This window comes from Heloderma suspectum, chromosome 3 (genome assembly GCF_057233095.1).
Source record: "Heloderma suspectum isolate Gila_16-S chromosome 3, 16-S_ref, whole genome shotgun sequence".
In the NCBI taxonomy this organism is placed as follows: Eukaryota; Metazoa; Chordata; class Lepidosauria; order Squamata; family Helodermatidae; genus Heloderma; species Heloderma suspectum.
This window is the reverse complement of record NC_139460.1, coordinates 98,012,714-98,028,909: the sequence shown is the minus strand read 5'-3', so window position 1 is coordinate 98,028,909 and position 16,196 is coordinate 98,012,714. Positions and strand designations below refer to the sequence as shown.

General features: G+C 42.2%; 1 protein-coding gene across 1 annotated transcript in view; it reads right to left on the bottom strand.

The window, feature by feature from the left end:
- Positions 1-16,196, bottom strand: part of CFAP47 (cilia and flagella associated protein 47) — a 410,934-nt gene that overhangs the window by 42,130 nt on the left and 352,608 nt on the right. Inside the window, exon 60 of the mRNA XM_084843965.1 lies at positions 8,792-8,929. Within this exon, the coding sequence (XP_084700091.1) occupies positions 8,792-8,929 (138 nt within the window). The remainder of the gene's footprint in view (positions 1-8,791; positions 8,930-16,196) is intronic.

Here is a 16,196-nt window from a genome sequence, read left to right as displayed (position 1 = left end):
GTGGATATGGGTGATCCAGCAGACATTATTTACTCCGATTTCCAAAAGTCTTTTGACAAAGTCCTTCACCAAAGATCATAAACAAATGTAACAGCTATGGAATATGAGAAGTCCTTTCATGGATTGGTAACTGGTTAAAGAAAGCAGAGAGTATGACTAAATGGACAGTTCTTGCAACGGAGGGATGTAAATAGTGGGGCCCCACAGGGATAGGCGCTGAGACCAGTGTTTTTTAACTTGTTCATATAAAACAAATAGAGACAGTGAAGAGCTCCAAGAGGATCTCTCCAAACTGGGGGAGTGGGCTTTAATATGGCAAATGTGGTTCAATGTAAGCAAGCATAAAGTGATGCATATAAGGGCGGGGGAGGGGGAGCAGGAGAGACTTCACATATATGCAGATGAGGTCTTAGCTGGCAATGACTGACCAGGAAAGGGATCTTGAGGTTGTGATGGATAGCTTGATGAAAACATCGGTTTACAGCTGCTGTGAAAAAGGCAAATCTCATGTTGGAAATAATTAGGAAAGGAATAATAAAAAAAAAAAGAACTGCCAATATCGTAATGCCATTATACAAATCTATGGTGTCACCACAGCTGGAATACTGCATACAGTTCTGGTCACCACACCTCAGAAAGGGTACTGTAGAGATGGAAATTTGCAGAAAAGGGAAACCAAAATGATCCAGGAGCTGGAGCAACTCCTCTATGAAGGCAGATCACAATATTTGGGCTTTTTTTCCTTAAAAAAAGCTAAAAGTAAGTAATGGGGGACATGATAGCATAGAAGTATACATGGTATGGACAAAGTAATACTAACACTAGAACCCAGAGGTTCATCCAGTTAAGCTCTGAGAGATTCAGAACAGATAAAAGGAAGCAGGCCTTCACACAGCACATAGTTAAACTATGGAATTTTTTTACCACAAGATGTAGTGATGGCCATCAACTTGGACACTTTTAAAAGGCAATTAAACAAATTCATGGGGGACAAGACTATCATTGGCTACTAGTTATGACAGCTATATATTACCTCCAGTATCAGAGGCAATATGCCTATGTGCACCAGTTGCTGGGGAGCATGAGCAGGGGAGTGCTATTGCATTCATGTCCTGCTTGCGGACTTGGCCACTGTGGGAACAGAATGCTGGACTAGATAGGCCTCTGGTCTGACCCAGTATAGCTCTTCCAATGTCCTTAGGAGAAGACAAGTGGGTTGATAAATATACGAGACATCTAATTAAGAAGGTGATAGGGACCTGAACGTGGATAACCTGACCTGTGGGTTCACAAGTAAATGTTATTGTTGCTAGCAGGGAGAGGAAGGAAAGGCTGAAGAGAGACAGGACTGAAACACAAATATTATCTATTCCAACACAAAGAGAATAAAAGGGGGTATTTTCCTTAGATGTCTGCTGTGATCTGGGAGTTCACTGTGTGAACTGGAACAGCATTGTTCCTTAAACTGTTCCTTAAAGATGATTGATCATGAAGTATCCTGGCCCTCAGCATGTGCAGTCTTTCAAAAGTGCAGAAAGGCGATTATCAGGGACTGAAGGCTGGTGATGCCTTGCTAGGTCCCCTTGAGCCTCCGTTGCCCCTTCTGCTCTTCTGGGCATCTGCTGGCAGAGCATTGAGTGCTCTGACACCGGAGCGTTCCTTCAGAGAATGTAAGGTTGCTCTGCCCAGGTGTTCAAGAAAAGGTATCCTAAACCAAAGATTTGTTTTGCATGGAAATAATTTATAAGAACCTGAATCAAGGATGGTTGAAAATATCATTTTCCCTCTGAAAAATGAATCAATGCACACAACAAGGGATTATTTGTTCTTTTTCATTGCCATTTCTTTTAACAAACTTTAGGAATGCCTCACAATGCATAATCCTCAATCACAATACTGGTGATCAGAAAACAGGCAAGAATATATCAATACATTTACCATTTTGGACCTCCTTCAGCCTAGTTCAGTGGTTTAAAAGATTATTTCAAATAAATGACAAGGTTTTGTCATTTTCAAATTGATTCTGAATTATCCTAAAAGTTCCATAACTCCTGATCTGACAATTTCATTTTATAAAATGAATAATTTATCATCTTTTAAAATATTTCCCTGAATAATAAATGTAAACTCTCCATTTTAACACACACATTATTTCACTGTAGATTCTACTACTACCTCCAGTTTTAACACATATTTTAAGCATTCAATGTACACCTATTTAAAAAGTGGACTTTTGAGATAAAGAAAGGTCAACAGTTTTTATTCAAATGTATAGTTTATCTTGGGGGCCGCGGTGGCTTAGTGGTTAAGACGCTGAACTGCAGACCGGAAGGTCGGCAGGACAGCAGTTCGAGACCCGAGTGCCGCGTGATGGAGTGAGCTCCCATCTTCAGTCCCAGCTCCTGCCAACCTAGCAGTTCGAAAGCAAGAAATTGCAAGTAGATAAACAGGTACCGCCTCGGCGGGAAAGGTAACAGCGTTCCGTGCACCTTGGTGTTCAGTCATGCCGGCCACATGACCACGGAAGCGTCTTCGGACAGCGCTGGCTCTTCGGTTTAGAAACGGGGATGAGCACCGCACCCTAGAGTCGGACACGACTGGTTGGGGACACCTTTACCTTTTATAGTTTATCTGCTAGATTGAAAGTTTCCCAGAACACATGGCTGAGAATCTTCTAGAAGTGATTTAAGTTTTCTCCACTCCACATAATAATGATTTTTTCTACAAGTCCTGAGCATTATGGTAGAGTAGGTTATAATAATCTTGGCTTACAGAAGACAACTAATTTTCAATACATCACAATCCAACATTTGAACAGAAAGCGTTTTTTTTTAAAAAAATTAAAACCACCTGTCATAATGGATGTGTATGTCTAATAATGTCTAATAATGTTGTGCTAGTTCTTTCTCTGAATGTCTTCTTGATTTATACCTTGTCAATATACTGGATGATAATTTGACAGGCCCAACTGATAACTGACTGTGAGATCCAAAGATACAGGCTGCCAAAAACACCGAATAAGTCTTCAGGTGTTCTTTTTCTGGGCAAACACTATGTTCCCAGGAGAAACAGAAAACAATTCATGCTTAGTGTTACTTGCATTAAATAACGTTACTGGAGTAACTGTTTTGCCAAATTGTTATGCCGCTGTTTGTTTTTTAAAAATGGCTCAAGTAGGAATATACCGCAATATAGTAATTCCATCCAATCCCTTTGGTGTATTTTTATAAAACTCTTAGCCAGCTGCTTATCTTAAAATTTAATTATTAGGCCCATCTGCAAAGCTTCAAATCAACTTGCTGTCACAGGGTTTCAGTACTGAGATACGGTGCCACTTTCATTTACTGAAATATAATTCGTATGTATATTGCATAAAATATTTTGGGTTTATTTTATACCTTTGTCATTTGCATTCATGTTGGAATCACAACCAGAACAAAAATTTCTAAGGGCTCTATCCTATTGGGATAGATGGCCGCCTCTGAACTCGACCACCTATCCGATGCAAGGCAGGAGAAGTGTGAAGGGGATCGTTCCCTCTGCGTTTCAGCCGCCCTGCATTCATGACTAGACAGCCAATTTTGACTGTTTAGCCATGGGAAGTCGGGGGGGGGGTACGCTGGACAACACATAGGAAGCACTGGATCGGCACTTCAGCCCTCCCTGCCCTGGCACACCCCCAGGAACGCCTCATTTTTGCCGTTCCCTGCTCCTCTTCCCAGCGCGGTGTGTGGGGCCATTCCACACTGCCTACGAGGCAGCGTGGGAGGGGCTGGAGGTCAGTTGTCAGAGAACCAACCTATCCTATGGCCGTCTAGCCGCTGACTAGAGGCCATAGGAGTGCGCCCTAAGTGCATAATAAACAGAAATACAGCCTCATCTTAACTAATTGCAAATCCATTTGAAAAATATGATTTCAAAAGTTTGTTTCCAGGTTAGCCTTTTATTTGGGAAATATCAGGTATGGAAAGGATAAAGAATTATTGAAAATAAAAATGAAGAGCAGCAAAAATGATACCTTAAGTACATGCTACAAAGAGTGAACTGATCAAAGAAAAGTGGGCAGAGCAACCTTACATTGATTCTCTGAAGGAACTAGACTACTTTACACAGATGGCAGCATGGTACCACACAACAGGTGAAACATGCTCTTTCATCCTTCCTTCCTAAATGTAAAGAAATATTCTAAAAATGCTATCAGTAAATCTGATGCCACCTTTGGAAGCTAGCCTGGGATCAAGGAGGGAGGCATCTTGTCCTCGCTGCAGCACCCTAGTGCTTCTTATCACTTTGCTGTTGATATATCACTATGTTATTTCATTTTATGTTCATGAGCCTTATACATAGATTCTAAAATCCCTCATACAGAGCAATCCTAGGTCACACAGTCCCAGAGGAAGTATGGGGAGAAAATGTGTGAGCCCATGGGACAACTCAGCTTTCTGGTTATTGCTTGTCTTAGCACAGCAACTAAAAAAAATAAGCACACTCATAAATCATGATAAGGAGGCTGTGTAGCCCCACTTATACACTATATAGATTGTGTTACACAATTCTAAACAGAGCATATTTTGTGTATGAAAGAGTGTGCATACATGAGTATGTGCACTGGGGGCACATGCCAGTGGTGGTGTGGCCCCGCCCACTTTGGGTGTGGCCCCACTCACCACTAACAGGCACCCTCAGTGGATGTGTTTGCCCAATGAGGCCCTCGGGCCAAAAAATGTTCCTCATCCCTATCCTAGCACATAAAGTATTGTGTTATGCCTTTCTCCCAGTGGTATGGCTATATTATGCTAGTTGCTAATTAAAACATTATTTCAGATTATACACAAAAGTACTTACCACTTTTTTCAATTTGAAAACTGGCAAGGCTAAGAATTTGAGTATACTGGGCTAATCTCTTCCTTTAGAACAGGGTTGAGTATCCTGCCATATATGCCTCCTGCCCCACTGCCAAATTTGGCAGCTGTGAATTATTTTAACCCCCACAAATGGTGGATTTAGCAGCACGGACTGTTAAAAGGGACACATTTAACTTGTTAGCTTCTATGGAGCACTAAAGGTGTTAAACTTCGCTTGCAGACAAGCTAAATTTAACCATTTTAGTGCTCTGTAGTACTATGGAGTGGTGTGCTACTGAATGATGCAGCAAACTCCTGATCTGAGGTGAGAATGGCCCCCAGGCCACCCGCAGTTGCACACCCCTGCCTTAGAATGTCAAATGTTCAGTTAAAGGCTTCATTCATTTTAGCAATTGTGTGTGTGTGTTTGGGCGAGGGGAGGGGGAATCCAAGATTAGGGCTAGATCTACACTACTGTTTTATAGCAGTATTGAAGAGCACTGATAAATGTTGGGGTACATTACACATTCCATATACCACTTGTGTATTGTTATTTCCTGCTTTTTATTCCACGTTATACAATATACTGCAACACTTGTCACTGTGTGTCCTATGAGGTACAAATGCACAAGAGGGATACAGCATTACCATGATGGGATCGTAATGATGTGATACAAGGTGTAGATGTGGTCACTAGGGATGTTGGAGAATTCTGCCACGGACTCCTGGAGTCCGTGGCGGAATGGACTACCCCCCGCCACCCCCGAAATCCCTCCCCAGAACGGACCTACCTGGTGGCGGCGGTGGCTCCAGTGGCAGCGGCTCCAGGTTGTCTTCTGGCTGTTGCCAGGCTGTGGCTGCAAATGGCGGCTGCTATGCCGGCCGCCATTTGCATCCCTGCCAAGCTGTGATAGGCTACGTAACTATCTACATAGCCTATCATAGCAAAAGACAGGGACACAAATGGCGTAGCGGCCGCCATTTGCGTCCCTGCCTTTTGCCATGATAGGCTACGTAGATACTTACGTAGCCTATCACGGCTTGGCAGGGACGCAAATGGTGGCTGGCGTAGCGGCCGCCATTTGCGGCCGCAGCCCAGCCAGCGACTCTGCAGCAAGGCTGCGGAGCAGAGCAGAGCTGGCCAGGGAGGATTCCGGGGGGGGAAGGGACAGATCGCCCCCCCCCCCACGGACTGCCGGCTGGAACGGGGTAAATGTTTCACACACCCCTACTGGTCACTATCAACTATTTGTAAATTACCTCTTCCTTCAGAGGAAGCTTCCTAACTCAAGTTTCCTAACTCGAATTTATTCATTTCTAAATAATTCATAGTGGAAGCTATTTAAATGTGATCTCCCTGCAATTATTGTCATCTTGATATCCAAAGATAGATAGAATTACTTACAAGAACACATCACACACACACGCACAAGTGCATAATTCTCAAGGGAGGAGATGAAACACAGCTTGCCAAGCTGTTATCTCAGAGCTTTGCACCTGTCTTTACATTTTTACTAGTAGTCTGAAGATTACTAAAAGTGTACTATGTTGAAGTAGGAATAATGACATTATAATGCTATTCACAGAAGTAAAAAAAAAATGTCACCGAACCTACTATTTTTGGTGTCAATGCAATTTTTTACCACATTACCTGCCTGACAAGGTGTGTTATTCCAAATCAGTTGTTATGAAGTACCCCAAAATTCTGCTGATCTGGAAAGATGCAGCCTGTATCTGGACTTTGGTCTTGGAGAAGGGCAAAAAAGCAGGTCCCAAAGGATACTGAGGCCTTGCACAACCCAAGAGGAAATGTAGACTTCTTGAAAGTTTAATTCATAAACTTTCTGGCCAGCCACTGTGCTTTGACTGCCTTAATTCCTCTGTGTTAACACTTGCAAATTTCAGATCTTGCCTCAGGACAACTACAGAAGCCCCCACCCTGAAAATATTTTATGCTGATTTCTAACCTTCCTGTTTAAGCCAGATAGAAAGAAAATTAAAGAATTCAATGTCTTTTAAAGCTGTAAGACCCTGAAAACCCAATATTGTGTAAGCAAGCATGCCTGCATAACTCTTTTGCCACCTTTGCTTAAGACCATTACCGAAATCCCCCTGGCTATCTTGTGCTGTGAAAGCCAGAAATATGCACTCATCAACTCCCATATTTTCTTCACATCAGGAAAGAAACAGAATCCCATTGTCTTCTTTCTTCCCTTAATGTCTGACACATGAATAATCTTAGAAGAAAGACTTGTTTTGTTTTATTCTGATTACTACATCCTGAGAGAAGATAACAACAGCAACCCAAATTCATAGAACACACAACAAGGGAGAGAAGGAAAGAGGACTCCTTCCATCCTTTTTGCTCAGAAGAGCAATCCCTACCCCCTTTCTTCCCCTCTTTCTCCCCTTCTTTCCCAGAGAAGGAACTCAACAGAGCTTCCCATCGCTTCACAAGCCAGCAGATAAGGAGAGGTAAATCCTTGCATCATATTCTCTTTTCCTCATATTCCACCAAATACCAAACTCCCAAACTCCTAGGCTTTAGCTCTTTCTCCATCCACTTTCTCCCCAAAACCCTGCCTTTGCTCTCACCCCTCGTCCAAACTCTCTCACAACTCCCCAAGAGAGTCGGTTTCTCCCCCATTCAGATCATCCCAAGCTGAAAGTTCCTTCTCTCCCCCACACTTTCCCCCGCTTCCTACACACACACAGACATGATTTTCTATGCATCCCAGTGTACTTCACTATTGACTTTAAATGCTTGTCTTTAACCTTCTGAGTGTTAATGTATGATTCTAATTCCCCAAACGTATGTATAGTTCTAACTTCCCTGATGTGAGATTTTAATTCATTTTAAATTCTTCTTCAATAAATCAAAGAATTGCTTTCAAAGACCTCGTTGTGGTCTCTGACTCTCTCCACTTTGGGGGGGTATCAGGTTTTCCTAAGCGCCCAGAGTTCAACACCAAAAGATCCCTCAGGTATATGTTTGGTTTACATGTATGTGATATGCACGTCCATGTAAATCAAAGCATACTTCGTAACACAGTCTTGTGCAATACATAAGAGAATCTAGTGTTAATAATCAATATATTTCGCTACAAATAGGACACATACATCTGCAATTATGGTATTTTAAAATGCTCTCACTATGATTTGCTGAATGCACAATATTGAATTTACTTAAATACCATGGCATTTAGGGAATTAGATTAAATTATGAAATTAAAATGACTTCTATGATACATTTCCAAACACCAAACGCTGCTATTATAAAGGAAACCACACTGTTTGAAAGACCAGCCTTTCATCATCACATAAACCCATGCGACAATATTTACAGTTCAAAAGACAAAAGGTTTACGTGACTCAAATTGGGAGCGTATTTTACCTGACTAGACACTGCACTGCTCAGAAGACATTTGCCACAAAGACAATCTGAGGTTTCAAGGACCCTCCTCATAAGAAACTGGTTTGTGCCCCTCTCTCTGGAGCATCAAAGATGGCCATGCATAGTGACAGCTAAATGAAGAGAACAGACTGTCGAGTCTCTTTTTCAAAAAGGTTCAATGGCTTTTGCTTCAACTTCAAGGTCTTAACTAGTCTAAATAGAGACTAAAAGCTCCCTTCATCAGGCTAGTAGCCATAGATTTATGCATTCATTCTGCCTTCCCATGCATTGTACTGATTGGGCTCATTTTTCTCCCATGAGGCAGATTCTGTTTTACCAATGTATTCTCACATAGAATTCCTTGTCCATTTGTACATACTATAATTAGAATGATGAGGATTAATTTGTTCTGGGCTTGATGTGTGGAACGAATGTAGCCCTCAGAGCAGGATGATGTTTGACATTATGATCCCATCCCCAGCCCATTAAAATTCTACAAATGGCTTGAGACAGCTGTAGGCCTACTAATAAAGGATTTCTGGGCTTTTCTTACCTTTGGTCACTTGAACTTCATCATGGCTAGAGTGTAAGTTGCTCTTGAAAGGAGTTACAGTGTCTTGAGAAACCACCCCAGTTAACAGCACTTCTACTCTTTCCTCCAGTCTACTGCGAGCTTGGCAGGATATGACAGCTAGGAAAAAATTTTTGGTAAAATTATTTATTGACTCAAATAAATAAACATGACTCAAATTGAGAGCATATTTTACCTGACTGGACACTGTATTGTACAAGAGACACACAAACAAACAAGCAGAGGCTTTAGTTAAAAAGCCCTGCCTCTTGTGCTCACTTGCTGAACATCCCAGTGCCACTGTGAGACAGGGCCTTTTCAGTGGTGATGGTGCAGCTCTGGAATATCCTTCCAGTCAAGATCTGTCAACTCCCCTCTGTAAGTTCTTATCCCCCCCTGTAAATTGAAGACATTTCTCTTTCAACAGGCTTTTAAAGTTTGATGTTGTGATTTTTGCCACTGCTGCCTCCATTTGGGTTGTAATACCTTTGCTTTTAAACTGTTATGGCTTAAAAAAAAAAAAAAAACAATGTGTTTTAAATTGCCTTTTATGCCTGTATTTTGGGATGCTGTTAAGCTGCTGCGTGTATGCATATGCAGAAGAGCAAAATACAAAAATGTTGTTATAAATTTCACCCATTTCAAATTAACATAAACAGTACAATCCTAGTTCTATCTCCTCAGAAACAGATCCCATTGAGTTCAATGGGGATTACTCCCAGGTAAATTGTACTGGATTGCATCCTAAATTAAATAATTTTAAATGGAATACCAGGTGCAACTGAAATTATTATTGCTACTTGGTATCCTGATTTCTTTCTTTCTTTCTTTCTTTCTTTCTTTCTTTCTTTCTTTCTAATTCGTTATTTATTTCCTTATTTATATCCCACCTCTATAACAAGATAAAAAGGTAGCTTACAACATAATTAAGCAGAATATAAAATACAATCTAAAAACTAAAAACAGATTAACTGCAGCAATTAAAACAGTGCCACAGTTCTTAAAAAAAAGTGAGGCTCTACTGAATGGTGCCTCTTACACAGCAAATATATCCCATAGGACCTGCACAAACTATTCAGCACCTTGATTTGGTTTGCAAAGTAGGTTCCCTAGGGAGATCCTTCTGTGCCTGCCTAGCCATAGCTACCACTGATATCTCCTCCCCCTATCATCTTCTCAGGATCACCAAGGACATGAAGGATGCTTTGAAGGTCAGTCTCATAGGATCATAAAATCATAGAATAGTAGGGTTGGAAGGGGCCTACAAGGCTACTGAGTCCAACCCCCTGCTCAATGCAGGAATCCAAGTCAGAGCACCCCTGACAGACGGCTGTCCAGCCTCGTCTTGAACGCTTCCAGTGCAGGAGAGCCCACCACCTCCCTAGGTCATTGGTTCCATTGTCGTATTGCTCTAACAGTCAGGAAGTTTTTCCTGATGTTCAGCCGGAATCTGGCTTCCTGTAACTTGAGCCCATTATTCCGTGTCCTGCACTCTGGGATGATCAAGAAGAGATCCTGGCCTTCCTCTCTGTGACCACCTTTCAAGTACTTGAAGAGCGCTATCATATCTCCCCTCAGTCTTCTCTTCTCAAGGCTACACATGCCCAGTTCTTTCAGTCTCTCTTCATAGGGCTTTGTTTCCAGTCCCCTGATCATCTTCGTTGCCCTCCTCTGAACCCTCTCCAGTTTGTCTGCATCCTTCTTAAAATGTGGTGCCCAGAACTGGATACAGTACTCCAGGTGAGGCTTAACCAGTGCTGAGTGGAGGGGAACTAGTACTTCCCAGGATTTGGAAGCTACGCTTCTCTTAATGCAGCCCAAAAGAGCATTTGCCTTTTTTGTAGCCACATCACATTGTTGGCTCATATTCAGCTTGTGATCAACAACAATTCCAAGATCCTTGTCGCTTGTAGTGTTGTTGAGCCACGTATCCCCCATCTTGTAACTGTGCATTTGGTTTCTTTTTCCTAGGTGCAGAACTTGGCATTTATCCCTATTAAATGTCATTCTGTTGTTTTCTGCCCAGCGCTCCAGTCTATCCAGATCACTCTGAATGTTGTTTCTGTTTTCCAAAGGATTAGCTATCCCGCCCAATTTTGTGTCATCTGCAAATTTGATCAGCATTCCCTGAACCTCCTCCTCCAAGGCATTAATAAAAATGTTGAAGAGCACTGGGCCCAGGACTGAGCCCTGCGGTACCCCGCTCGTTACCTCTCCCCAGTTTGAGAAGATCCCATCAAGAAGCACTCTTTGAGTCCGATTCTGTAGCCAACTGTGGATCCACCGGATCATTGTTTCATCTAGCCCACTTTGAGCTAATTTGCGCATCAGGATATCATGGGGCACTTTGTCTGAAGCTTTGCTGAAGTCGAGGTATATTATGTCCACAGTATTCCCACAGTCCACAAGGGAGGTTACTTGATCAAAAAATGAGATCAGATTCGTCTGGCAGGATTTGTTCTTGACAAATCCATGTTGGCTTCGAGGAACCACGGCATTGTTTTCAAGGTGCTTACAGATGGATTGCTTTATCATCTGCTCCAGAATTTTCCCAGGGATTGATGTCAGACTGACTGGTCTGTAGTTCCCAGGTTCCTCCTTTTCACCCTTTTTGAAGACAGGGACAACATTAGCCCTTCTCCAGTCATCTGGCACTTCACCCATCCTCCATGATTTCTCAAAGAGAATAGACAGTGGTTCTGAGAGTTCTTCTGCCAGTTCCTTTATTACTCTAGGATGTAGTTCATCTGGCTCTGGAGATTTGAACTCATTCAAAGTAATGAGGTGTTCCTTGACCATATGCCTATTTATCTCAAGCTGTAATCCTCCCGTTCAGCCTGTACTTCGCCATAGGAATTGAGTACCTCTGCCTTTTGTCATCTCTTATCATTTTGCCATCCTTATTTAATAGCTGAACCACCATTTCTTTCCTCTATTACTATGCATGTAGCTGAAGAAAGCTTTTTTGTTGCTTTTAGCATCCCTCACTAACCTCAGTTCGTTCTCAGCTTTAGCCTTTCTGACGCCATCCCTGCCATTCTGTGCTACCTGCCTGTACTCCTCCTTTGTTGCTTGGCCTTCTTTCCACTTCCTATATGTGTCCTTTTTTGTTTTCAGATAATCTCTAAGCTTCTTGTGAAGCCACATTGGTTTCTTCTGTTGTCGTCCACCTTTTCTTGTTGGAATTGTTTGTAATTGTGCCTTGAGAATTTCCTTTTTTAAAAGCTTCCACCCATCTTGGACTCCTTTTCTCCTTAGAGTCGCTTGCCATGGGGCCTCACTTATCATTGTTCTGAGTTTATTAAAATCAGCTTTCCTAAAATCCAGGGTACGCGTTTGACTACACTCAGCTTTTGCTTCCCTTAGAGCCAAGAACTCAAGTATAACATGGTCGCTTTCCCCCAGAGTTCCTGTAACTGCTACTTTATCCACTAAGTCATCTCTGTTGGTTAGGATCAAGTCAAGGATAGCCAATCCTCTAATTCCTTCCTCTACTTTCTGTAGGAGGAAGTTATCCACCACACAAGTCAGGAATTTCCTGGAGGGGCCATGTTTTGCAGAATTTGTCTCCCAACAAATATTGGGGAAATTGAAGTCCCCCATTACTACTACATCATGCTTCCTTGAACCACTGGCTACTTGCTTTTCAAAAGTTTCATCCTCGTTTTCTCCTTGATTGGGTGGCCGGTAGTAGACTCCGACCACCAGGTTCCTTTTATTCTTTGCTCCATTTATTTTGATCAAGATGCTCTTGATGGGGCTACCAAGCTCATCCTCCTGTATTTCTGTGCAGGGATATGTATTTTTCACATATAGTGCAACCCCACCTCCCTTTCTGTTCCTCCTGTTCTTTTTGAACAAGTTATATCCTTCAATTGCTGTATTCCAGTCAGGAGAGTCATCCCACCAAGTCTCAGTTACACCTATCAAGTCATAATTTCCCTCTTGTATTAAGAGTTCAAGTTTGTTTTGTTTGTTTCCCATACTCTGGGCATTAGTATATAGACATTGAAGACCATGTGCTTCATAGTCTGGCTTTCTTCCTACATGTGTCTGAAGACTATGATTGGGCGCTATTAGAGCTGTTCTCTCCGTTACGGTGCATGAGCCTTCGTCCATTGTTACCCCCAACATTACATCTCCCTTCCCCGTAGGATTCAGTTTAAAGCCCTCCTGATGAAGTTCTTCATGCTGTGGCCAAACACATTCTTCCCAGCCTTTGTGAGGTGCAATCCGTCCCTAGCCAACAGCCCATCTTCCAGGAAGTATAGCCCATGGTCCCAGAATCCAAATCTCTTGCACCAGCACCACCTTCATAGCCAGTCATTCACCCGGAGTATTTTTCTTTCCCTTTCTATCCCTCTTCTAACTACTGGAAGGATGGATGAGAAAACTATGTGAGCCCCAAAGTTCTTGAGTTTCCTTCCCAAAGCTTCAAAGTCTGATGTGATTTCTTCATAGCTCCGCTTGGCAGTATCATTTGTTCCCACATGGATGAGAAGAAAGGGATACCTGTCAGTGGGCTTTATGAGTGCAGGCAACCTTTCAGTCACGTCTCTAATCCATCCTCCCAGGAGACAACATACCTGGCGAGTCCACGGGTCTTCGCGACATACATGATCCCACACAGCAAGGAGTCTCCCACTACTACTACTCTTCTCTTCTTCTTGTTGTAGGCCTGGTTTTCATCGCCTCTTGACTGACCTTCAGCCTCTTGCTCACTCTCATGCAGGTTCCCCTGTAATTCTTCCTCTGCAGGCTGTCCTCCAGTGTCATCCTCAAGTCTCGCCTTCCCATCAGACTTCCATAGAATTTCTTTCTGGAAGAAGCACCTCAATACAGAAGCCGGCCTACAGATCCAATATGATGCATCTGGTAGTCTGGATTAGAGGACCTTTTCCCATGGCCATTGGTATGCAAAAGCAGTGTCCTTCCAGGCACATCCACAGAGCAAGTTCCCACATTCTTAGTTCACCACTTCAGCACTAAACTAGAAATTCCTGAATAGAGCTGGCGTGCAAAGCCAGTTATCCAAATTGTAGCCACAATCCAAAACAGAGTTGAGTATGCTTTAGCTTATTTATTTAAACTGTCTTAAGTGCACTAAACTCTGCTGTTTGATTGAGACCTGCATAGAATACAATGCTCTCATCATTGCTCCTCTGTTGGAGTATACTTGTGAGGGAGCAGATATGGGACTAGTGAAGTCCCAGAACCAAAATGCATGTATATTGTAGGGTAGCATGTATATTCATTGCCTATCAAACCACCCATGTGAATGCACCTAGGGAAAAGAGATTTTTGCATTAGCTTCATTCCATACATTATACAACTAATTTAAAGTAAGTGTACCAAAATGTATTGTTGTCAATATAGTATTAAATGAGGATGCCATGCTGTTGAAAGAAAGAAAGAAAGAAAGAAAGAAAGAAAGAAAGAAAGAAAGAAAGAAATTTGATGGTAATATTCAATATTCCAACCTTAATGAATTAAAGTGCAAATTAATGGCATGAAATCTGTAATTAATATTACATTGGCATTTTTCTTCAAGTTAAAGGTCCTTAACAAATTGGAACAATGACAGTACAAATAACATCTATTCCATTAAGTTTAATAATTTCATTCCTCAATAAGTATCTCAATTACGTTCTTACACCAAGATCACCAAAACAGACTACTGTTTTCATTCCTTGATAAAGGCATTTGTATATAACTGACTGGCACATTTTGAAGTGCCCTTATCAGCCCACATGTTGTGTTTTCATGAAATCTATTAGCATCTAAACTGGTTTCCAATGTTCTTAATAGATACCCAAAGAAAGAACAAATTAATTTTGTAATTGTGTTTTGGCTAGGAAACAAATGCATATATTTGAAAAAGAAATACTTACTATCCCCAATAAACGTAGGAGTCTAACCAATACCAGTTAATGTTTGTTATATACAAACTTGTGTCCCTAGAACTGTTATGAAAAATAGTTTTTGAGGCTGTATGCTGGATTGAAACTTTGGGAAACAGCCATAGTTCAGTGGAAGACCACACGCTTTCTGTGCAGAACATCCCAGGTTTGATCACCAGCATCTCCAGGGACAGGTGGGAAAGACTCCAGTCTGAAAACCTGAATAGCTGCTGTCAGCCAGTACAGACAACACTAAGCTAGATGGACCCAGTGTAAGGCAGCTTCCTGTATTTCTAGTGTTTGGTGTCATGTCATCTAAGCAGCAAAAGTCTTTTCAGTAGTCTGACAAGAAGAACAAGTGCCTGCTGTGCACAGCCTCACATATACAGCAGTCTTCCATCATAGATATAGGAAGGAAGTATACAGTGCTTTAATATCTCATGAAGAGAAAACCCTTGCTGCACGAACAGACCAATATTGCAGTATTGAGGCTCATATATAAAATGTATGAGAAAGGGTGCACTGAAAAAGTAAAGTGATTTCTCCTGTTCTGTTCCTATGAAATATCCATATAAATTGCTTTAAGTCTTCTTAACATCATTTTATTGGGATGTAAGTCACAAATAGGCCTTTTGATATCCAGTCCTTGTGTGCAAGTTTCAGCAACACTCAGAAGAAATTACACGAAGAGATACATGAAAAAGGAGGGTGTTGCATTAGCCCTCCCATCCCCAATGGAATACAGGAAATATTGACAACAGTTTCTTATAAGGAATAGACAAATGGTCTTTAAAGAAATTAAGAGAACAGTTTTAACTCCCAAATGTTGCTGTCTGGAGGTGGTTAGGATTGTTTGTTAGTGACCCTCCATTGGCCTCTGCCCGTGGAGAGGAAAGCTGCTGGTGGGGGGACCTTTGCTGCAATGGAGACCCTGCTGCACCTGGATAGGTGGACAGCTCCTGCCAGTAGTTCTCCCACTGGCAACAGCAGGTGGAATGGCCTATAATGGGGCATTCTGTAGGTGGGTCCACCATGCCCCCAGATGTGCCTGATCCAGGCTCATCAGCTCCATCAACCATGGAGCTGGCATAGCTAATCCTCCCTCCCCGCGTTGCTGTCAATGGGGGGAGCAGTTAGCCTGCTGGGCTGAAAAGCCCAGCAAAACTGCCTCCTGCCCACCCCCACCCCCCAAAGACACACACATCTTCTGCTCTGGTCAGTGTGAGCTGAAGCTCTGGGGATGAGGTGGCAGATCCACTGCTCCTCCCCAGCCACACTTAGGATTGCTCTGACCTTTTAAAATTAATGTCAAAAACGGTTCCATGTAATAGCATTTGAAAGAGATATTTCACTACGTTATTACAATACCACAAAGTATAAGAACGATGTTGCAGTAGTAAAGAATTTCAAGATGGGGCTGTTCGTGTCTAATGCCTTACACTGATGCAGAATCCACCCAAATTAACCCACAATACACAAAAATGCAG